Here is a 23,005-nt window from a genome sequence, read left to right on the forward strand (position 1 = left end):
TTTGATTCCTGAAGCTTCTCTGACAGATAACACACTCCTAGGGTTTCTGCCTAGTGTGGAGTTTTTCCTGAATGGCCAAACTACCCTGTTGACTAAAAGTTTTTCCTACACCCCTTGCACTGATGGGGCTTCTCTACTGCTTGTATTCACTGATGTTTAACTAGATTGCCTTTGGCCCTGAAGCTGTTCCACAGTAGATACATTCAAAGGACCTTTGACCAGTATGTATTCTCTCACATGAGGTTAAGACTGAATTTTGCCTGAAGGATCTTCCACATTCTTGACACTCATAGATCCTCTGTCTCTCACTCATAGATCCTAGGTGAATCTTTCCGTAGTGTCCTAGAATCCGGGGATTTTTATTCCAGCTTCTCTCTTTTGAAAGAATTCTGGAAATCTCAGTTTGAGGATCCTATGGCCTCAGGGTGATTATATTTGTAGTGGGCTTCTGTCATCACATTGAAATAAGCTGTGTTCTGGGCGAATCTTCCATGACAGTCCAGCAGGGTAGTTGTTGGAAATCCCAATGTATCCATGCCTGCTATATGCTATTTTGTGGTTTTTTTAAAAATAAAGCTTCTGAATGAAGCCTGTGGTTTGATTGGACAAATTATTTACTGACCACAGCCTGTTAGACACCTCTTAGGAAAACAATTGCCATAACAGTAACTTAGACTCACCGACCCCCCCCCGCCCACGCGCCCCAAAGAATTCAACAGATTAATCTGATGAGATCACATTATCTTTAATGACTTGTGTTCTGTTTATATAATGTTGGGTAGCCAGCAGTTCCGAGTGGTGTGGTGTGGGAGGGTGGAGAAAACTGAAGCGAGCTTATATAGGGGACTATTATAGATTCCTTGAACACCAGTATGAGTTATTAAACAGTCAAATGTGCCAGATCTAGAACTAGGATTCCCGTTAGTGTGGGCAAACTAGCTGCTAGCATATATCAGACTCTTACACAGTCACACACTGCTCTAAGCAATTTTATGTGGATTATTTTACTTCATCCTCCCAGCAGTCCCAAAATTATCACCATTTTACCTATGAGGAAAATGAGCTTTAGAAATTAAGCAACCTGACTCATTAATAGAATTTGAGTTTGTTCAACTTTAGAAGCTACGCTCTATCTCAGCATATCACTTCCTCTACTCACTTCTGAGACATCAGATTCAACCTCAGCTATGAGAGATCTTTTTCCTTTAGTCAGTTTATGTGGGAAAGTGGCCTTTTCTGTGTAAGTGCCAGTGGAGAAAATCACCTTTCATTTATCTGGTGAACGTTCGTTAACTGTCTGCTGTGCTAGACATTGAAGGTCGAGGTGCTGGACACAAGGCTCTTGCCATAGGGTTTCCTCCTGTTCTGTCTTGCCTCAGTGACACCTGCCATGACACTAGAGCGCTCCTGTAATGTCCTGGCGCTGCCTGTCCTCTGTCACCCTTACATGGCCTTCCTGCCAGCAATACCTTAAACCATCTTCCCTCGTTCCTTAAATCAGTTGCATAAGTTTCCCTTTCAGAGGAAGCATTGGCTTGAGGCTTTAACGTTATTCCATCTTCAACAAAGGGTTAAAACTGGAAAAAAGAAGTGTGTCATCCCAAATTCATAGAGGGCTATAGTCATACAAGATTTAGAAACAAATGCCTTTAGTATTAAAAAGCAAGACAAAAAATAAACTTAGCATTGGTCTTAAGAAACTAAGAAGGAGGGACCCTGGCTTAGTTGCTGGACATGCGACTCTTGATCTCAATGTCGTGGGTTCAGGCCCCAAGTTGGGCCTAGATCTTACTTACATAAAAATTTTTTAAAATTTTTCAAAAAGAAACTAGGAAGGAAAAAACAATAAACCAAAAGGAAGCAGGAAAAAAGGAAATAGTAAGGATAAAATGTGAATTCGAGAAAATAGAGAACCTCAAACACAAAAGGGAAAAATCTACAAGCTGGTTCCTGTTTAACATCAGTAAAATAAATCACCTTCCCTAGGTAATCTACAGTTAACACAGTCCCGCTGGTCTCAGAATTAGCCAAAATGATTTTTAAATGGGTTAAATAAATAAACCTACTTAAGTATCTGTTAGTAGGAACTGATTAGATAAACGAATGCATCCATATGGTAGATTAACAGCAGTTGCAAATACAAAGAAGGAAGTTCTCTGTGTTCTGCAAGGTATAATACAGTGCATATAAAACACCAGCTTTTGTGTAAAAATAAAAGAGAGGAATAAGAACAAACATTAATGTTTGCTTTCATCTGCATGTAGAAATGCTGGGAGGAAGGATGCATGGCCAAATCAGTAACAGTGCTTTCCTGCATGGTGGGAGTGGGGTAGGTTAGGACAAGAGTTCAGTAAGGAGATGCTTTCCTTGACATTTATTTGATTTTTATTTTTTTAAAAGATTTTATTTATTTATTAGAGAGAGAGACAGACAGATAGACAGGCAGAGGGAGAAGCAGGCTCCATGCAGGGAGCCCAACATGGGACTCGATCCCAGGTCTCCAGGATCATGGCCTGGACTGAAGGCGGCGCTAAACCACTAAGCCACCGGGGCTGCCCTACTTATTTATTTTAAAATATTTATTTATTTTAGTGAGGGGGAGTGCTGTGTGCACACAGGGGAGGTGGTGGAGATAGGAGTGAGGGGGTGGAAGGAGTAGAGGGAGAGGGAGTCTTTTAAGCAGACTCTAGTCTGAGCCCGAGCCAGCCACAGGGCTTCGTCTCCAAACCTTGAGATCATGACCTGAGCCCAAACCAAGAGTCAGACACTTAACTGACTGTTCTAGCCAGGCACCCCTTGATGCATATTTATATTTAAAATTTTGGAACCATGAGAATGCATTATTGGCTATTCAGGAATTAATTTAAGTTCATTATGTATAAAGAGGGTTTTTTTGTTTGTTTGTTTGTTTTTGTTTTTTAATCAGTAATAAAAAGGTGAACATCCCAAAGGAAAAGTGAGGAAAGTGCCTGTATTGTGGTACATCTCTGCCATGGAATCCTAGCCCACCTCTGGAGCGTGTCAGGGAGAGTGAACCAGAAAACAGGGGCTATCTCAGGGTGTTGAGAACACAGACAAAACGTTTCTTTTTTGGTTATAACGTTCTTAAGTTCTTGCAGTGACTCCTCTTCATTATGGGGGGGGGGCAATTTCTAAAGAAGCAATTAAGAAAAAGGAAGTTTAGAAAAAAAGGAAGAAAAGAAAAAGTAAAGAGTCTTAAGGGAAGCCAGCTCTAGCAGATACGACACAGATTGCAAAGTGGCAGTAATTGTGGCAAATAATGCCGTGGCAGTAGTGCAAATATTGAATTTTCAAACCTGTAGAAGGACTCACTCATCACTGTGTTCTTGGGGGCCCAGGGGATTCTGGAAAAATGAGTATTTGAAGTAGAAAGTAATGGCAAAAGAAGGAATAATACATAGATGCGGTGGGTAATTTTGGAAGTAATGTTTGCATAGTACATCAAACGGAGGGGACGAAGAGTTACACATTAAAAAAGACAGCTTTGAAGATTCATGTGAAATAAAATATGAAGAATAATCTTAACAGTCATGAGGAAACAGCCTCACAATGGAAAATATCAGTAAAGTGAAATTATCTTAGAGAATTTATGTTTTCATGCCACGTACACTTAGGCCAAAACCAAACATGGATACGTCCTTAATGTGTGTGTGTTGTCACTTCCCATGGATGAAGACATAAAGGATGGATGAGGAAACAGAGCAGTGGTACAGTGTGCGGAATATGGATGGATTTTGTTTTCCTTCAAGGAATATATGGGTTTTATTTTTGTAGCGAATACTTATTTTTTTTAAAGATTTTATTTATTTATTCATGAAAGACACACAGAGACACAGGCAGAGACACAGGGAGAGACAGAAGCAGGCTCCATGCAAGGAGCCTGATGTGGGACTCGATCCCAGGTCTCCAGGATCACACCCTGGGCTGCAGGCAGCACCAAACTGCTGCGCCACTGGGGCTGCCGCGAATACTTATTTTGAAGCAGGAGAAGTCCTCTGGAGTAATAAAATGTTTTCTAAGGAAGGGACTAATTAATTTGGTGGACAGCACAATGACTCAATATTACATAGGCTGTTTTGTTACTGGGACATATCACTCTTAATGTAAGTCATCCCAGTAAACTTCACCAATCTTTGGAGAAAACTCTTTAAATGCTGAAGAGAAGGTAAAGAGAAGCTGTTGGGGGAAATGTGAAGTCTTCTACTTAATTATTCATTGCAACTACAAAGGATTAAGCTATGGAATTATGTCCATCTCCTTATATTTTTACATATGCTTTTTTTTTTTTTTTCCAGGTTGGTGGCACCAAGGCTGGTGTAGTCCGGTTTCTTGGGGAGACAGACTTTGCCAAAGGGGAATGGTGTGGTGTGGAGTTGGATGAGCCTCTTGGGAAGAACGATGGGGCAGTTGCTGGAACCAGGTTTGTTTGGAGTTGGAATCTTATCTCCCTCTTGCATGTAAAGGTGCTCAAACAGATTTCACCAAGAGCTGCATTAAAAAATATATATATATATTTGTTTGAGAGGGGGGCAGGGTAGAGGGGCAGAGGGAGAGAAAGTCTTAAGCAGACTCCTCAGTGAGTGCAAAGCCCGAGGCGGGGCTCAATCCCATGACCCTGCTATCAGGACCTGAGGAGAAACTAGGAGTCCACACTTAACTCACTAAGCCACCCATGTACCCCAAGAGCTACATTTCTGTTTCCTAAGACTCCTATGATTTTTTTCCCCACTAGAATTAGAGCTGTTCTTTTTTTTTTTTTTAAGATTTTATTTATTTATTCATAGAGACACACACACACAGAGGCAGAGACACTGGCAGAGGGAGAAGCAGGGTCCATGCAGGGAGCCTGATGTGGAACTTGATCCTGGGACTCCAGGATCACGCCCTAGGCCAAAGGCAGGCACTAAACCTCTGACCCACCGAGGAATCCCTATTTTTAAGACTTTTTTAAAAGAGAAATTATAGTTTCATAGCAAAATTGAGAGGAGGATACAGAGAATTGCTGTATATGCCTTGCCCCGACTAGCCCCATTATCCGCATCCTGCATCCGGGTGGCTGTGTGTTACGACCTTTGAACCAACATTGACACATCACAGTCTGAACCCTTCTACTGTATGTCAGTAGAAATATTTATTCCCTTTGTACCTTAGGAGCACTTTAGCAATAGATGAGTAATTTTGTCTCTGTGTATCATAAAGTAATTCATTAGTGTGTTTTCTAAAACATTATTGGGGTTATCAGCCCCCATACATGTGAATGCTGCATGCTGGTTGATTGCCCTGGCTTACTGATAGAATTCACAGCAAACCAGTCATGAATTATAACCAAAAAATGATGCCTTTGCTTATAGTTCTTATTTCTTGTATTTAAGGTTTTTGTCACTGCTTTTATTGTTATTTTCTACAGGTATTTTCAGTGCCAACCCAAATATGGCTTGTTTGCTCCTGTGCACAAAGTGACCAAGATTGGCTTCCCTTCCACTACGCCAGCTAAAGCCAAGGCTGCTGCCGTGAGGCGGGTGATGGCGACCACGCCCGCCAGCCTGAAGCGCAGCCCTTCCGCCTCGTCTCTCAGCTCCATGAGCTCAGTGGCCTCCTCCGTGAGCAGCAAGCCCAGCCGGACAGGATTAGTAAGCCTCCCTCTTCTCACCGCATGCCTCTACCTTCCAGACACCATAGACACCTGCTGCTGTTGGACCTGCTTTGCTTTTGGAGCTATTAACTTGCCTCATACTAAATGTTAGCTGTAGCTTGCAGAGGCCCATTCTAGGTTTCATAAAACAAAGCCTTTAGCAAGAAGACAAGTTTGGAAATAGTTTTGAACACCATTTCAGCTTCTTAGGGCCCTAAGATATACCAGTTCTTGCTGAGTCTGTAGTGACTACTGGGAGTCTAACATATGGGATGATTTCTTTTCTCTGAAATTATTTGGGGCACAAGAATGACAGGAAATTTGGAGGGGTCCTTTTCCTCAATGACCTAGGTCTCTCTGACTTCAAACAATTTGAAGGACTAAAGTATTTTGAGAAAAGGCATGTTCTTAGAATTTCGGTAATATGTTAGTAGAGTCTAACCCATGGAAAACCCTCAGTGTGTGAAGTGTTCCTGACTTGGGCCAGAGGACACAGAGGGGAACTAGTGGAACTTGAAACGATGCTAGGAAAAGCCATGTCTTGTTTCTCTCTCTATCTCCTCTCCCTTCCACTTCCTTTCTCCTGCTTTTTCCCATTTAGATCAGTAAAAATAGAATCATCAGAATTAAAATAGGTAGTGGTGGCTCATTCTGTTTGTTAATGTGGTGTTTTATTAGGGTCAAAACAATAACTTCTTGGCTCATCTCCTGCCAGTAATTTTATTTACTTGAAGTGAGGCAAATACTGTTTAGATTTGTAAGGCTGCTCTGCACTAGATCACTGCATTACAAGTAAACTACAGACAGGAGGGAGAATATTACATGGTGTGATCTGGAGTAAGGCTGCTGGCCCCTGGTCTCATTTGCCATCCCTTCCGTGGTCCTCAGGTCCTCTGGGAAGAGAAAGGGGAGGAATCTTTCCTTCAAGTGTGGGGTGAGGGGGAGGAGTGCTTCTGTGCCAACCAACTGGACTTTCTCTTAAGTTCTGGTAAACTAAATACCTATTTGGACTTTTTCATTTTGCATATGAAAAGAAAGTCTAAATCTTCAGCAGAAAAATTACAAATGGACTTTGACAATAAAAGCTTGACAAGAACAATGACAGAAGTGAAGCCACCCCTCTTTGGACAAAGCCTCATTTAGCAAATTCATATGGACATCTAGTCTACCTTGCTAATCCAGGAGCAAGTACATAGAAGTGTCTTCTCTGGATTACGAATTCTTTCTTGAGTAACTTTTATTATGTTGTAGTTTTAAGTGTCTATCTCTTTGGAAGAGAATGAAGCACTCCCCACTCCCTCCTCTCTCTCCTCTTTTCAGACCAGTTCTAATTCATTTTAGCTCACCTCAGTGAAGAAAAGTGATGAAAGAGAAAGGAGTCTTCTTACCTTGTAAAACAGCTTGTTTTTGTAGATACAGTTTATTTTGGAGATACACCTTGTTTTTATAGAGAGTGGCTATAGTTTCTAAACCAAAAATCACCATAAAACAATAAGCCAAAAACACAGAGGGTATGACTTCTAGAAATATATCTCCACAGCATAATCCCATGCATGTATATGAAAATGTCTAATGATTCTTTTTTTTTTTTTTCTTCTAATGATTCTTTAATGCAGAATGGTCCTCTGGGAGAATTGAGCACAGAGGTGCCCAAACTCTTCTGATCTCCTACCACCTAAGTGCCTGTTATTTTGTCATAGTGCCCCTAGGCCAAAAGAAATAGCTAGGAGTTCTATTTATTAAGCAACTGGGTCCAAGCAACTTAATATTTATGCTCTAACAGTTTAGTAGCTGTCCAAAAAGAATGATATACATTAATTGAGAAAAAAAATGTTTTTAATTCAATCTTAAATAACCACACTATTAGGTTGTATGCTCCTGTTGGGGACTGCACATCCTTATCAGACCATGGAATCTTACTGAACAGTGCCACCCTCATTCACCCTCATTTCCTGTGACACATTGATTTCTTTTTCTACAGTACTGGCTTTTTGTCACAGCAGCAGCCAAAACCTAGCTTTGGGAAGACATGTTACTGAAAGGAATATAGTACAGTTGCCTCAAGCTGGTAGTTTGTATGGTGTCTAACAAGTGTTGCTGTGTTTCCCTGGAAATTTGAAAATATTCCACAGTGCCCAGTGATTGTGCTGTAGGGCCCTAGGGCATCTCTGTGCAGGGAACCTCAGATTTAGTACATTCAGGAAGAAATGTTAATACGAGAAAGTATAATTTTAACCATAAAAATGATTAAAAGAGTATCCTTCCTCCCATATGTTTAAGAAATTTTACTAAATAGAAACAGCAAAGGACAATTTGGGTTTGATTGCATTCCTGTACTCTTATGGTTGTCAAGTTGCCTATTTTTTTAAAAGATTTATTTATTCATTTCAGGGGGAGGGGCAAAGGGAGAGGGAGAATCTCAAGCAGACTCCCCGTTAAGCACAGAGCCCAGGCAATCCTGGTGGCTTAGCGGTTTAGCACCGCCTTCTGCTTGGGGTGTGATTCTGGAGACCCGGGATCAAGTCCCATGTCGGGCTTCTTGCATGGAGCCTGCTTCTCCCTCTGCCTGTGTCTCTGCCTCTCTCTCTCTCTCTGTGTCTCTCATGAATAAATAAATAAAATCTTTCAAAAAAAAAAAAAAAAACCCACAGAGCCCAATGCGAGGCTCCCATCTCAGTTTTGATATGATGACCTGAGCCAAAACCAGGAGCTCAACCAGCTGAGCCTCCAGGTGCCCCTCAGATTGCCTAACAGTTGATTGAGGGCAGATCTTCACTCTGCCTCCTGGAGGAGGGCTCAGGCTGATGAAGGGCATTGAAGTGGCAAAGGAGGCTCTGATTACAGGAGATGAAGGCAGGGCCCACTCAGTCTAGATCCAACGATCTGGTCTCTACCTCAACGGCCTTGGACAAATGCATGCCAAGGGATGAGGCCTTTCCTAAATTCCCTCCCAACCCTTGGAGTCTTGCTTGGAAGAATGCTGTTCAGCTTGTCCCCATTACCCATTACTATGAGAGGAGGGCCTCAGGGTGGAGGAATCTGTGTGAGAAACAGCAGAGTAGCAGGGGACCCTGGACAGGTTTCTTTCTCCACCTTTCTCGCCACTGCCTTTCTGCCCCATTTCTTAATTCCCCTCTCTTCTCTTCCCTCCTCCCCTCCTCCTCTTTCTCCACTGGTTGTTTTTCCCTTTTTACTTCTCTCCACATGTCCTCTGTCTCCCTTTCTCTTACGTGTGTGTGTACCTGCACGCACAAAAACACACTTTTGAGGGTGGATAGAATTTCCCTCTTCATAAATGTCTCTGGTGATTGGGATTCAGGTCCTCAAGTTCTGGATTCCTGGGTGAGATCTCCTGTGCCTTTCATTTGTTTAAAAGTTTTTATTTAAATTCCAATTAGCTAACATACAGTGTTATGTTAGTGCCAGGTGTATGATCTAGTGATTCAGTGCTTCCATCACCCGGTGCTCTCAGGACAGGTGCTCCTCTTCATCCCCATTACCTGTTTGCACTCATCCTCCCTCTGGTAACCATCCGTTTGTTCTGTAGAGTTAAGAGTCTGTTTCTTGGTTTGTCTTTCTCCCCTTTTTTCCCTTTGCTTATTTGTTTTGTTTCTTAAATTCCACATATGGGTGAAATCATCTGGTATTTGTCTTTCTCTGGCTGACTTTGCTCAGCATAATACCCTCTAGTTCCATCCACATCATTGCAAATGGCAAGATTTCATTCTTTTTTATCTGTGCCTTTCATTTTGAAAGAAAGATGAAGAAAATCCTGACAAAATCCAGCTGTTTAATCCATAAAAGGAAAGTTTATGACTCCAGGGGTGACCTCTTGGTTACTTACTGGTAGTTAGAAGCTTTAAGAGTGGAAGAAAGTCTCCACCTCAAGTCTGAGGAGCAAAAGACTGGTCAAAACATCATAACAAGAACATCACTATTAATGAACCTTGGGGAGAAATGGAGCTTAGAGAAACTTCTTAACTGGGTTCTCTGGGATTTTTCTAGATTCTGACAAGGCCCTGTCAGCTGAGCTCAGGGTACCTTTGATTGGAGCCACTTATTCTCCTTCCAAACATCTTTCTGATTGTCCCATGACCTCTTATGTTGATGTGTTATTTGTGATAGCCACAATCAGGAGGCCCATGCTGTCCTGTTTCCTTGATGACAAGCTTTTCCTAATAATTGGCAAGCTTGGGAGCTGGGACAGCACTTTTGCTTTGCTGAGGAGATGCCTGCCGTGCATGCCTCATGCCCTCCTTGCATCCCCGAAAGCATCATCGCCCTTCACTTCTTTAACTTTCCTTTGCAGTTGACTGAAACCTCCTCCCGTTACGCCAGGAAGATCTCCGGCACCACTGCCCTCCAGGAGGCCCTGAAGGAGAAGCAGCAGCACATTGAGCAGCTGCTGGCTGAACGGGATCTAGAGAGGGCGGAGGTGGCCAAGGCCACAAGCCACGTGGGGGAAATAGAGCAGGAGCTAGCTCTGGCCCGGGACGGACACGACCAGGTGAAGTCTGCTGCTGACCTTGTTTCAGAGGTGGTGATGGGTTCTAAGATGACCTTGTGGAGATGGTGGTGCTTTCTAACTCGAGGGAGAAGGCTGAGTGGCGAACCTGGTGCTTGGAGCCAGGGAGCTAGTCTTGGGAGCGCTGAAAATGAGTAGAAATGTCTTTGCTGGGCTTGTTTGAAGCTGTGACCTGGGGTACCACTTTGTATTGTTAGATGAAGTTTTGTTCTTCTTGAGTCTACCTTAGTCTTTCGGTCTTTACATCCAGGTCTTTTGGCCTGTGTCAGGGGAGCTTGTTTACTAGGACCTTACCAACGACTGCAACTCCTGTTTTGTAGATTATCCTTTGTAAGCGTTTCAGCTTCAAAAAAGATGAGTGTTGTTTTAACATTGCTCTCTGTTGTTGTAGTGCTGTGGTTTTTCATCCTCCAGTTTCCAGGATTGCGGCTGAGAAGTAACCTATTAAAGATCGTAGAAAGCATTTCAGTTGTAAAAGTTATAGAGTCTTAGCTGTAGCTACTTAGCTGTAGCTCTCTGGAGGCAACCCTGGGCCTGTGTCTGGGTCAGAGAGAGGCCATTCACTGACACCCTTGCCTTTCCCAGCATGTCCTGGAATTGGAGGCCAAGATGGACCAGCTGCGAACAATGGTGGAAGCTGCTGACAGGGAGAAGGTGGAGCTTCTCAACCAACTTGAAGAGGAGAAAAGGTGATCTCAAATTGTTCCCTTGGTGCAAGTGTGACCTTTTCTTTTTAAACAATCTTAGGAAAACTTCTCATTAAGGTGCTAGCCCTTAGAACCAAAGGAATGATTGTGTATTCAGTGGAAATTAAGTCTTCGTACTGCCTGAGGAGGGTTTGTATGGATTTGACTGTCTTCTTAAGAAGTTTGGAATCATCTAGACATACCCTGCTTCGTTTAACAGCTATTTATTGAGCCCTTGCTATGTGCCAAACATCCTTGTGAGAATGGCCTCAGTGTCATGAGATTAATTCAAACCCTGTTTCTACCTGGAACTGTTTTTGGTGAGAGGACATTGTGGGTGCAAGTTACTTCATGTTTGGGAAATACCTTCCATGTATCTAGTAAAACTGTATTATGTCTGGTGAGTGATACAGGGTCCCTGTCCTTGAGAAACTCAGTATGATGAGGAAAACAAAACTTCTGAGTGAAGCAGTTAGAGAGCATTATCCAGGTCAGGATGGAATCAAGTGCTAAATTGTGTGAAACAGAGGAAGCAAGTTTGGTTTTTCTTGAGGCTGTGAACCAATACGATCTCTGAAAGAGGTGTCTGCATGGAAACCATTGGGACATTTCTGGGTAATGGGACATGTGTCCTCAACTGCGTTTAATGCCATCTTCTGTCCTTCTTGGTGGCAGTGATTTAATTCCATAGCCGTATGGTCTGAGTTCAGGACAATCAAAGGTGCTGTTGTGGTAAGGGATATAGTGGAGGTATATAATACAGTCTTTTACCAAGGAAACTATTTTCTCACTAGAAAGAGAAACACTACACATAGGAAATTCTGTTCTTGGAATATTCTCTTCGTATCTTAAAAATGGCTACAAATAAATGAAAGATAGTAACAGGCCTTTGTAGGACCTTCTGAGTGCCAAGGTAACAGTACCATTTGCTTTGGTTCTTAAGCCAGCTCTTGGTCTGCTGACTGCTGGGCCAGAAAAATGTCCTCCCGTTTCAGGCTCACCCTTCAGTGAGCTAGAGGGTTGTAAATTATTTATGATTATATTTCTGATTCAACAGAGTAGACATTTTCTTAACTTTGCCAGAAATGCTAGTGAGTTCAACAGTTTTGGTTTCTGCAGACAAGTTATGAACTTTGTCCCCTTTTCTTCCTTACACTCCATTTTGTGAAGATTACAATCTGGAGGTTATCTGGATTTTGTAAATCTTTAGGATATCTTATTTCATTGATTGAAACCCAAACCCAAAACAGAGATTTTTAAAATGTGAAAAAAAAAAAGTTACTCAAATTGTTCATAACTTTATTCTCCCAGTCTTGGAACAGGTACTAGTATTATCCTTGGGCTTTCTGTGTGGGTGGCCTGCTAACCTCACCCTAAAATATCTGACCTGGGGTGATATAAAGAGATTTGTTTTCTGTGCCACTTTCCCCTATGTTCTATAATTGGAAAGTAGAAATTACAGACTTGAAATCTCAGAACCTGTTTCTGTGATAGACCTTTTCCCTTTAGGCTGGTCCCATCTTGATTAGATTCACTCTGCTGGTTGTGACCAAGGAAACCAGGTGGTTTTTTCAACTCTCACCTCATGCCTCCTGGAATCAGTACCTGGATTAAACATTGGAAGCTTCCTAAGTAGAATAGAGTTCTTAGATTTATAAGCCAGATGCCTAAAATTGCATTTCTTTCTTTTCTTCCATCATCATCTGTTACATTCACGAGAGTATTGATTATGGATCCTTTTTTTGGTAAGGCACATGTGTTCCTTGGTTGCTTAAATGCTCTGTTTCGATTTTATTCATAGGAAGGTGGAGGACCTGCAGTTCCGGGTTGAGGAAGAATCCATCACAAAAGGAGATCTTGAGGTAAAACCCCTCCAGCTCTCTACAGCTTTCATGGGTACTAGCATTCACAGATCTGGATAAGATCATTGTGCCAGAACAGGCAGCAGAGGGAACGGATGGAGCCCCAGCCAGCCTTGGGCTGTGGGTGAGGTTCCAGCTCAGGTGCCAGAACCTGTCCATGGGCCTGGGACTGTCATGTCCTGACTCCAGTGACCCTGTTAGGTTTTTACTACTCTTTTCTTGCACTTCAAAATTCACAACCTTAATGGAGTTAATCAAGTCATAAATCTGGCAGTGTGTCCAAGTGAGACTCTAGATGTTCCTCTGATGATCAGAAATGGCCTTGTAAAGAGCATTTTTAACTTCATCATAATTGTTCCCAAAAAGTTATTTTGCTTTATCTCGGCTTTGCTTTTCAGTTGAGCTGGATAAATTTTTTATAATCTTGTAGAAGGAATAAATACATGTTCTGGTAATTGATTTTTTTAAAAGTAATTATCTGAAGAAAAAACAAGAGCCATTTGTATTTCAGCTTCTTTTACTTCTATGGCATATTTTACATTCATGGAGATTTCCTTTAGCATCAATTTCTCATCTTTTAACAACTATTCATACTAATTTAAGTGGATGACAGATTTAAATGATTTTGATGCTTTTTAAACCACTGCTAGATATATGACAAATATAAATTATTAAATTATTCAAATTTTGCAGATTTTTGGTACTTTAATCTGTAATATTTTAGGAAAAATTGTACTTTCCTGTGCAGTTCCCAGAATATACACTTTTGCTGCTGTTACCAGTTTAGAGCCTGTTGGCGGCCCACACCATGCTTCCATTTCAGAGGCCTTTCCAGATAGGAACTCTGATCCCTTTGGAAATTGTCTTCATAGTCAACAGAGAGTAAGGAAGGCATTCTCCAAGTTCTAGTTTTATAAGGCCTAGAATTTAATGGATTATTCATAATTCAATAGTTCCCTTCTTGGCTCATTTCATATATAGTCACATCCCTTTAGTTGACTTTCGTGTTGTTTTCATCCATTTAAAAACACCCCAAAGTCTCATTAGAAGTTTCATATCATCAACTGATTCATGTGAGACACAGCCAAGGATGTTCTGGGGAGGAGTGAGTGAACTCTTCCCATCAGCACTAGGCCAGTGTACTCTGTATGGTACAATCATTTGAAATTAATCAGAGTTAGGGTTATTTTGAAACCCTATCACATAATCAAAACTTTAGTGGAATCTCTCCTTTTGTTGTTGCTTAATTTTTTTATTTTTTTACTAATAGCAAAAGAGCCAGATTTCTGAAGATCCTGAGAATGTAAGAGGGCACTTAACTGTGTGGAGATTTCCCTTGTTAACACAGATTGATGACAGATTAAAATGCTTATTGTTATACTCAAATACTAACTCCATAATCTGACCGGAGACATTGACCTTAATATTTCTGTGCATGTGGCTTTCAAAGCAATTATGTTTGTATCCTGAAAAAATTGTATCTAATGACTAAGCTGTATAAATCCATTTAGTGAATGCATAAGCAAATGTTTGCCTTCTGGAGAATTTTGCCAACAAGAAGGAAAAAGGATTTTGTCTGGGGGCCTGGCCTCCTTCACTTAATTCATAATGCCTTCTCATTTTAATGGAATCATTCCAAAAAAGATGATAGCTAACGGAAACATGCAAGATGAAGGAGTTAGAGAAATTCTGTGGGCAAGTTTACCCAAGTGGTCTAATTTCATTCCCTTGAGAGTAGAAGGGCATGTTGGGGGCCATTGCCTTTTTGTGAGCGCCCCCTTCTGGCCAGTGCCCACTAGTGCATGTGACCAGAAATACAGGCATGGCGTGTTGGGGCCGCAGTATTTTCCCTGAGTTGGTGAAACTAGAGACAAGCATTCTTCAGTGAAGACACTATGTGCTTTAAATTTATTATTATCGAAGTGAGATTTTTCTAGTAGCAGTGCTACCAGGCATGTAGGTATTTTTTCTTCCCCTTGTCCATCTGATGAAGATCAAATACCCAGCTCCAATCTCACCTAAGTAGCCTCCATAGCGTGGTTCCTCCTGGCACACTGCCAGCTGTAATGCCAGTTGAAAGAAACCTCAAAACTTCTGGTTTTGTTTTACCACATAAGAGAGTAAAATTAAAGCAAAGATTTTTCTTCCTACTGCTCCCTGGCAGCTGAAATAGACAACTTAAGGCCGGACTTGTAAAAAGCCTCCGTTCTGAAGGTTTCCTTTTTGTGAAGCTACTTCAGTGATCTGGGTCTCTTTCTCCTCCCAAAACAGGCTCCCTCTGCACTCATGTCAGTCTGCATGGGGATCTCCCTCCTGCCTTTCTTGTATGCTTCTCGCAGAGCCTTTGCTTTCCCTCCTAATCCCTTCCCAGGACCTTCCTCTCGGGATGTTCTGTCTTACTGTAAGAAAGGAATACTTTTAAAAGGAGGGTAGTCCTGCACAGCGTGACATTTTTATCATACACCGTGGCATGGAAGTGGATCACTAGTTCCCTTGCTGGTGATTGCTCAGACACAGCTGTAGAGTCCCAGATGGTTTGTATGCATACCCGCCAGCAAGGAGGGATTGTGGTCATCTGGAAGATCTTGGAATGGGAAGATACTTGCTTTTTATCTGGAAGTAACAACCCTTCACCCAGAAGACACTGAATTCAGTGTCAGGAGGTGAAGAAAGATTATGTTGCCTTTTGCTTTTTACTTCTAGTTTTAGATATCAGTTCTTGAGGCTGTGACCCCAATTATGTAGATCTGGATTAGATTCTTGTAAAAGCAGGTAAATTAAACATGTTCTAAGGCACATAAGGACCAAGGGGACTGTCCAGACTGTTAGGTCTTGGGTTTTATTTCATTATTTTTGTTGAGTGTAAAGAGCTGAAGCAGATGAAGAAACTTAAATTTTTTTTTTCACTTTTGAAATATTTCACCATGGTTTATATCTGGTTCACAAGCATAGTGACCTCTTTTATGTGTTGAAATCCCTAGAGGACCACCGGAGTCATTAAAAGATGTTTATAACTTAAATAATCCACCTTCTACTTAAGCTGTGCACTACTTTCTGTTACTTTGTTTAGAGTTTGTTGTCATTTCCGTGTTGCTCACATTTGTCCAGACACAGATCTGACCAGTTAGAACCAGAAAATACTTAATATAAGTGACTAGAAGCTGCTGAGAGTAGCTCTGTCCCTAGGTTTGATCACTTGGTTCTGCTGCTAACCTTTTGAGTGGGGGAGGTGGTGGGGAGAGAGGTATGTTTAGACAGATTATTCCCATGAATTAAGATCATGCTGTTAGAGGTTACTTTCTGAGTTCTCCATCAAGTTACATCTGAGTTAAGTGATGATGGGGAGTCTCTGAAGTTTTAAAACACAGGATCTTATCAGCTCCTTTTGCATGGAGTTCAAACTAAATGCCTTTGGCCTGAGTCACCCATTTCCCACTCCTGAGGTGATAATTACTTCATCCTGGGCTGGAGAAAAATGAACCCTTCACCAGCTCTAAACTCTCCTGAGCTGAGTCTCAGAGATGGAAGCTATCAAGCATAATTGTTACTGAATTTTCCCATGTAAATATGATCCCCTCCTTTTTTCCCTTAATGACACCTAGTTTTTGGAAAACCCACTGTTGGAAGGAAACTAGGGGATCAGGAAATGTTAAGAATGCCAGACCCTTTTTGTTCATCTCAGCAAAGGCCACTGGTGTGATTTCCTCAGCTCTAGTTTCTGGATTCCCTTCCTTAGGCTTAACACTCCACGTTTGTTCACATCAAATTGTACACCATAGCACTGGAATCTGCCCTTGGGACTTACTGAATACTTGTAAGATTTATGACATTGTATATGCCATATTTAGGGGATAGCCATGATCATTTTGAGGGTCGATTTACTTGTTAAAGTCACCGAGTCAGTTACATACACATTAATGTCAAATGGCTGTTGTGGGGAGGGGGCAAATGATAGTTTAGAGGAATATTAACTATTCTAATTTGTGCTGATCAACCTCACTTATCAATATAACTTATATTTGGCTGCACGCATCTGACACTGCTCATCCCGCCACATGTGTTTTCACTTTGTCTTTCTCAGTAGACTAGCTCGTGTCCCCTGCCCACCTCATCCTGTCATCCATAGCATTCATCTGCACCCCCAGCACCCCCATCTCAGCCCATCCTCTGCCCTTCTCCATTTCCCTTTTTGTTCATCCTTTGGCGGAAGGTACTGGTGGCTCAGCCTGCATGCCGCTCTCTCTCCTCTTGTGCTGGCATGTCATGGTGGCACTGTTGTGTTCTCTTCCTCTTCCTTTTTACTAACAGACGCAGACCAAACTGGAGCATGCCCGCATTAAGGAGCTTGAACAGAGCCTGCTCTTTGAAAAGACCAAAGCTGACAAACTCCAGAGGGAGTTAGAAGACACTAGGGTAATGGTTTTCACTGTTTAATGAAGCAGACCCGTGTATGTGAATGGTGACGCCTCGGGGGACGTGCCTTGCAGTTGTCCTGAGCCTTGACCCAGTGGTTCGACCTGAGTTTGGTCTTGGTGCTGTTCAGGTGCTCATGAGCGTAGACTGATGGGTAGGCACAGATGTTTCATATCAAATCTTTTGTCAAAGGTAAAGACTCATTCCTTTGGTTGACTCAACCAAAATCAAGATCGGAAACCCTACACCTGTGTATAGACTGCATGGACATCCACAACCACATTTGAGGCTCTTTGTAGTAATACCTTGGAATACATTTCTCCAGTTTTGCCACAAGCAGTCAATTGTCCTCTTGTTCTCATATTCTCAGTGTCAGGGGTTTCTGAATAATTTTTTGTTACTGTTTACTTCACCTCTCTCTTCCTGCCTTCTTCCCAGACCTTTTGGGGGAATTGAAACACTGGATCTTTTGAATGAGAGTTAAGGACTTTCATCTGAATGACTTTTTTTTTTTCTTGATACCTGATCTGTCTTTGCATTTCCCTCCTTTCTGTCACCAGTAGATGAAAATCTCAGTGATCAGGAGGGAAAAGTGCTCTGAGAACAGAATGGCTTCCTGTAACCCCAGCTCACTGTCTCTGGCCCTTGGAGCCAATGCATCAGTCACGCTTTCACTTATTTTTGTATTAAAGCACCTATATAGTGCTTATTTGGTGCTGGGCACTAGTCTGAGCATTGCACCAGTATTAACTTACTTCATCTCACCTAAACCCCAAGGGAGGTGGTAGCAGTGTCCCCATTTTACAGATGAGGATGAGGGATGGAGAGATTAAATAATTTGCCCAAGGTTACACAGCTAATAGTCACAATGCAGCCAGGATTTGTATCTAGAACATTTGGCCCCAAAGTCTGGCTCTTGACCACCACAGGGTGGAGTCTATTATGGAGGTAGTTCTGTGCTAAAACATTTAATAAATAATCCAACTCATTTACATATAAGAGGACGTGTATGTACATATATCTTTTAAATCACAAGTTTGACTGTCAGTGGTTAAATTGCCCAGATCCTTAACTACAAAATTTCAAAAATTACTGTCTCTGATCAAATTTGATATCCTGATTTTTTTCTTTTGAATTATTGTATTTGTAGAAATTTCTTTTGTTGAGAAATCATTGACTGATCTAAAAATCTAGATAATTAATTTTTCTTCTCTAAATCATAAGCTTTTTTTTTTTTTTTTTAAGAAGAAAGAAAATGTTCTCAGTTGGCCTCAAAAGTAAAGGTATCTCCTGTGTATTTGGTAAGGAAAAAATCCTGGTAGTTTGGTAATGTTTCTTTGTTACCTGAGAGCCAATGACTTGATCTGGGAAATACAAGGGACTGATGATAAGATTGGGTTCTTTTACTGGAATAGCTGTTGAAGCAAGGAGATGTATACGTATATCTATCGATACGTATTTTTTTTAACCTGTGAACTCCTCCCATGTACCTTTGTCAGCAAACAGCTTGGATAGATGCCCTTTTTTGTTTTTTTCTTCTCTGTGGGTAAGAAGGCATCTATTCATAGCATGGTTTATTCAACTATTCCAGATTCAGGTTGTGTCCTTTCTATAAGAAATAAATGCCTTCTGTTGATCCTCACTCTTGGCCAAGTGTGAAACCAGCCCATGAACCACTTGTGTTTCCTATCACCTACCTTCCTTTTAAGAAGTGCTTTAGAATTCCTTTGAGCCAGTAAGTCCAGTTTATGAGCAAGGTGTTTACTACTGCAGAAAAGTCGCAAGAGTAAGATACCTCACTCTGGTGGGAGAGGCAGACACAGCTTTGCTTGAGGGCAAACTTTGGGAAGTAAAACAAAAAATGGAAGAGCTATAGAAATGCTACAGTATAATCACGCTATTCTTTTTTTCACTTATTTTTTACTTGACATTGACTAATAAAGACTTCTTGTCCTATTGGATTTATTTACATTCTAGACCTTGTAGTGTTGGGGTTTATTAATGTTTTAGACCTTACTTTGTCGCAACAAACTCTTGGACACCCTACTGCCTGCCCCAGAAGAAAGTATGTAAAGAAACATCTTTAACCTGGAGCATCTCTGACCCTGAAGCACACTAGTTACAGTCAGCTCTGAAATAGTTAATGACTCCCTCAGGCAGGTTTCGGAGACTGATTGCTTTCTTTTCCTGGTCTTTTGTGGACAAGTTAGTGTTTGTTGGTCTCACAGTTTGCAGGTGGGCAGAGAAAGCGAAGGAAACCCACCTATCACTTTAGAGGCACTGGGTGAGAGGAGCCTTCCACCTGGAGGAGTTTGGATTCTTGAAATTTGTTCTTAAATCATTCACGTTCCCTTCTATTTCCTAGGTTAGTCCAGTCATTCATTTCTATCCCTGAAGCAACCAATTCCCACATAATTTGTGTACTACACTGGCTGGCTAACAGGTATCAGAGGGAAATAATTACTTAAGAATAAATGGACACAAATTAAGAAAGTGTTTTTTCTAGTCCTGGGGTGTTTGTTTAAAAAACAAACAACAAAACAGATTCCTGGGTGCTGTCCCAGAGCTCAAATAACATCAAAACGTGGGGGCGTGAGAACCTGCCTTTTAGACCTGCATCCCAGGAGATTGATGTCTGAGAACCACTGGGTTAGGGGAACAAGATATGTATATTAAAATGCCAATAGAATTATAGAAACCAAAAAGGGGACTCCCTAAAGATTCTCATATGTAATTACAGGTAAGTAATTGTTCTTATTTTGTCTTTTTAGAAAAGGTTAGTAAATTATTTTTTCTTCATTATCCAGATAAAGCTTTCATTCTACAGCTAATGTTGGTATTCATTGAAACATTTGACAGGTAATTTCACACCTTCTTTACCAGTGGTAGCCCACAGAAGTATAATACCAACCACATGTATATAATCGAAAGTTCTCTGCCACCGACATTAACATACATTTTTAGTAGATAAAAAGAAACAGGTAAAATTAATAATTGATTTAAACCACTACATTCGAAATAATATCCTTTCAGCCTGTAATCAGAAAGTAAGGTAGTTACATCATGTAATAAGTAAAAATTAACATATTTTATGTTATTTTCCCCCCCGAGTCTTTAAAATCTGTATATGTTACACATACACCATCTGTCACATTTGCAGTGCTCAGTAGCCATGTGTGCTGCTTTACCAGATAGCGCAGGTCTTTAAAATCACCTGCATTAGATAAGTGAACATTTATACATGCTGGGTGAAGCAGAGTAGGGGAAAACCAAGTAAAATGAAGAGAATTCTGTCTTCCAGCAGCTGGACATTTCTGAGAATTTTGAAAGCTACTGTTTCCATTAACTTACTCTCAGTTGACGGGCACTTCTCTATGTTTCCCTTAGAGGAAAAAAATAATTCTGGAGTAAGTTATATTCCATATCAGTTTTCAATTCCTTGACCATATCAGGATAGTGGAAGTTTGCCAAAGATGATGACTTTAGAGCTCTCAGAATTGAACTTCCTCCACGATGGCAGAGGTGGGTGAGCATGCGGGCATTCTCAGTAGCTCGATGGCTGCCCAAGGTTGGGGAGTTCTTCAGGAGCTTCAAGGTTAAAGAAAATCGTCATTGATTGGTTATTTACATGCTTTGTTTTTCTTTGGACTGCGGTTACTAGGTGGCTACAGTGTCGGAAAAGTCCCGTATAATGGAACTAGAAAAAGACCTAGCGTTGAGAGCGCAGGAGGTAGCTGAGTTGCGGAGGCGGCTAGAGTCCCATAAGCCTGCTGGGGATGTTGACATGTCACTCTCCTTTTTGCAAGAGATAAGCTCTTTGCAAGAAAAATTGGAAGCCGCCCATGCTGACCACCAGAGAGAAATCATTTCTCTGAAGGAACATTTTGGAGCCTGCGAAGAAACACATCAGAAGGAGATAAAGGCTCTTCAGGCTGCCACAGAGAAGCTTTCCAAAGAGAATGAGTCGCTGAAAAGCAAGCTTGATCATGCCAACAAGGAGAATTCGGATGTGATAGCCCTGTGGAAGTCCAAGCTGGAGACGGCCATCGCGTCTCACCAGCAGGCGATGGAAGAGTTGAAGGTGTCCTTCAGCAAGGGGGTCGGAATGGAGACCACGGAGTTTGTGGAGTTAAAAACACAGATAGAGAAGATGAGGCTAGATTACCAGCACGAAATAGAGAACCTTCAGAACAAACAAGACTCAGAAAGGTCTGCTCACACTAAAGAGATAGAAGCCCTCCGGGGTAAGCTGATGGCAGTCGTTAAAGAGAAGGAGAGCAGCCTGGAAGCCATCAAGGCGAAGCTGGACAAAGCGGAAGACCAGCATCTAGTAGAGATGGAGGACACCTTAAGCAAATTGCAGGAAGCTGAGACAAAGGTAAAGGAGCTAGAGGTACTACAAGCCAAATGCAATGAACAAACCAAGGTTATTGATAATTTTACATCACAGCTCAAGGCTACCGAAGAAAAGCTCTTGGATCTTGATGCACTTCGGAAAGCCAGTTCCGAAGGTAAATCGGAAATCAAGAAACTTAGACAGCAGCTTGAGGCAGCTGAGAAACAGATTAAAAATTTAGAGATTGAAAAGAATACTGAGAGTGGCAAGGTTTGTATTGGTGTCCTCCATTCCTTTTATTTTCTGTTTGTCAGTATCACTTTGCGTTTTATGTCACTTTTGAGTGGAGCTCATACATCTTCCTAATTCCAGATTTAATTACAGCAGATTGTCTGGTGTTAGCAGGTTGCCCAATTGCGTGCAGTGTCCTCTGACTATCTTGAGTGTGGTTTCATTTGAAGAGATTAGAGAAAATAATGGCTCAACTAGGTGAATTTATTTTGGTTTCCTAGTAATCTGGGTACTTTATGACTTTGTCTCTGGGCCATGCTTTTTAATCTGTTTAGGCTTGGTTCTAGTCTGTAATTTCTTTTTAAAGATTTATTTATTTATTTGAGAGAAAGCACATGTGCAGGAGGAGGAGGAGAGAGAGATAATGAATGAATCTCAGGCAGCCTCCCTGCTGAATGCAGAGCCTGACTCAGGGCTTGATCCCATAACCCTGAAATCATGACAGGAGCAAAAAATCAAGAGTTGGACGCTCAACCAGCTGAGCCACCCACATATCCCTGTAACCTCTTTAATTTTTTTTTTTTAATTTATAATAGTCACACACACAGAGAGAGAGAGAGAGAGGCAGAGACACAGGCAGAGGGAGAAGCAGGCTCCATGCACTGGGAGCCCGATGTGGGACTCGATCCCGGGTCTCCAGGATCACACCCTGGGCCAAAGGCAGGCGCCTAACCGCTGTGCCACCCAGGGATCCCCTGTAATCTCTTTAAAATAGAGAACTCCCTAAGATGATGGTGTTAAGGTAAATGAAGGAATAGACAAGAAAGGAGCATATTATATTATTATCTCCTCTTCCTTTCCCATTAATGTCATTGTCCTATTCATAAGATCATATACAAAGGCACACTGTAGATGCTGAGTGCCACTTGACTGTTGTAAATTAACATGCTGTGCTAAATAATACAGCTAAATAAGGCTAAGAGCATGGAGCCCTTTGCATCACCATTTCCGTCCCATTGGAGAGCTTCTCCTATGCCGTAGTGAGAACGCATTCTATTTTCTGCCTTTTTGGGGAAAGACAAGTATGCTTTTGGTCAAGGCATAGGAAATTGCATGAAACATTTGCCAGCAATGTCTCTTTCTAATTAGCCTTGTCAGATGTCATCTTCATCTTTAAGGACTGTTTGAGGAATGAATGCTCCCTCCTAGTCCCCTTGCCACTGGTGAGGATGCTGATGCGGAATGTTCTGAGCTTTTTGCAGGAGAAGCTGCTTCTTTGGCAAAGGGTTGTAAGGTTAG

The 23,005-nt window shown here is 41.6% G+C and overlaps 1 protein-coding gene across 16 annotated transcripts in view; it reads left to right on the plus strand.

Annotated features, from left to right (window-relative positions):
- The window catches only part of CLIP1 (CAP-Gly domain containing linker protein 1), a 123,546-nt gene that overhangs the window by 51,477 nt on the left and 49,064 nt on the right, over positions 1 to 23,005 (plus strand). For 9 of the 16 annotated variants that reach the window (XR_013366470.1, XM_077875445.1, XM_077875452.1 and 6 more), the window contains 8 exons: positions 4,317 to 4,441; positions 5,429 to 5,651; positions 9,963 to 10,160; positions 10,764 to 10,867; positions 12,666 to 12,726; positions 13,997 to 14,029; positions 17,035 to 17,139; positions 20,801 to 21,745. Coding sequence is in view for 15 of the 16 variants with exons in the window: in XM_077875445.1 (XP_077731571.1) it covers positions 4,317 to 4,441; positions 5,429 to 5,651; positions 9,963 to 10,160; positions 10,764 to 10,867; positions 12,666 to 12,726; positions 13,997 to 14,029; positions 17,035 to 17,139; positions 20,801 to 21,745 (1,794 nt within the window). In the remaining variant the exon portion in view is untranslated. The remainder of the gene's footprint in view (positions 1 to 4,316; positions 4,442 to 5,428; positions 5,652 to 9,962; positions 10,161 to 10,763; positions 10,868 to 12,665; positions 12,727 to 13,996; positions 14,030 to 17,034; positions 17,140 to 20,800; positions 21,746 to 23,005) is intronic. The other 7 variants (XM_077875450.1, XM_077875459.1, XM_077875454.1 and 4 more) reach the window with 5 other exon arrangements.

The sequence above is a fragment of the Canis aureus genome, chromosome 27, assembly GCF_053574225.1.
Source record: "Canis aureus isolate CA01 chromosome 27, VMU_Caureus_v.1.0, whole genome shotgun sequence".
NCBI lineage: Eukaryota > Metazoa > Chordata > Mammalia > Carnivora > Canidae > Canis > Canis aureus.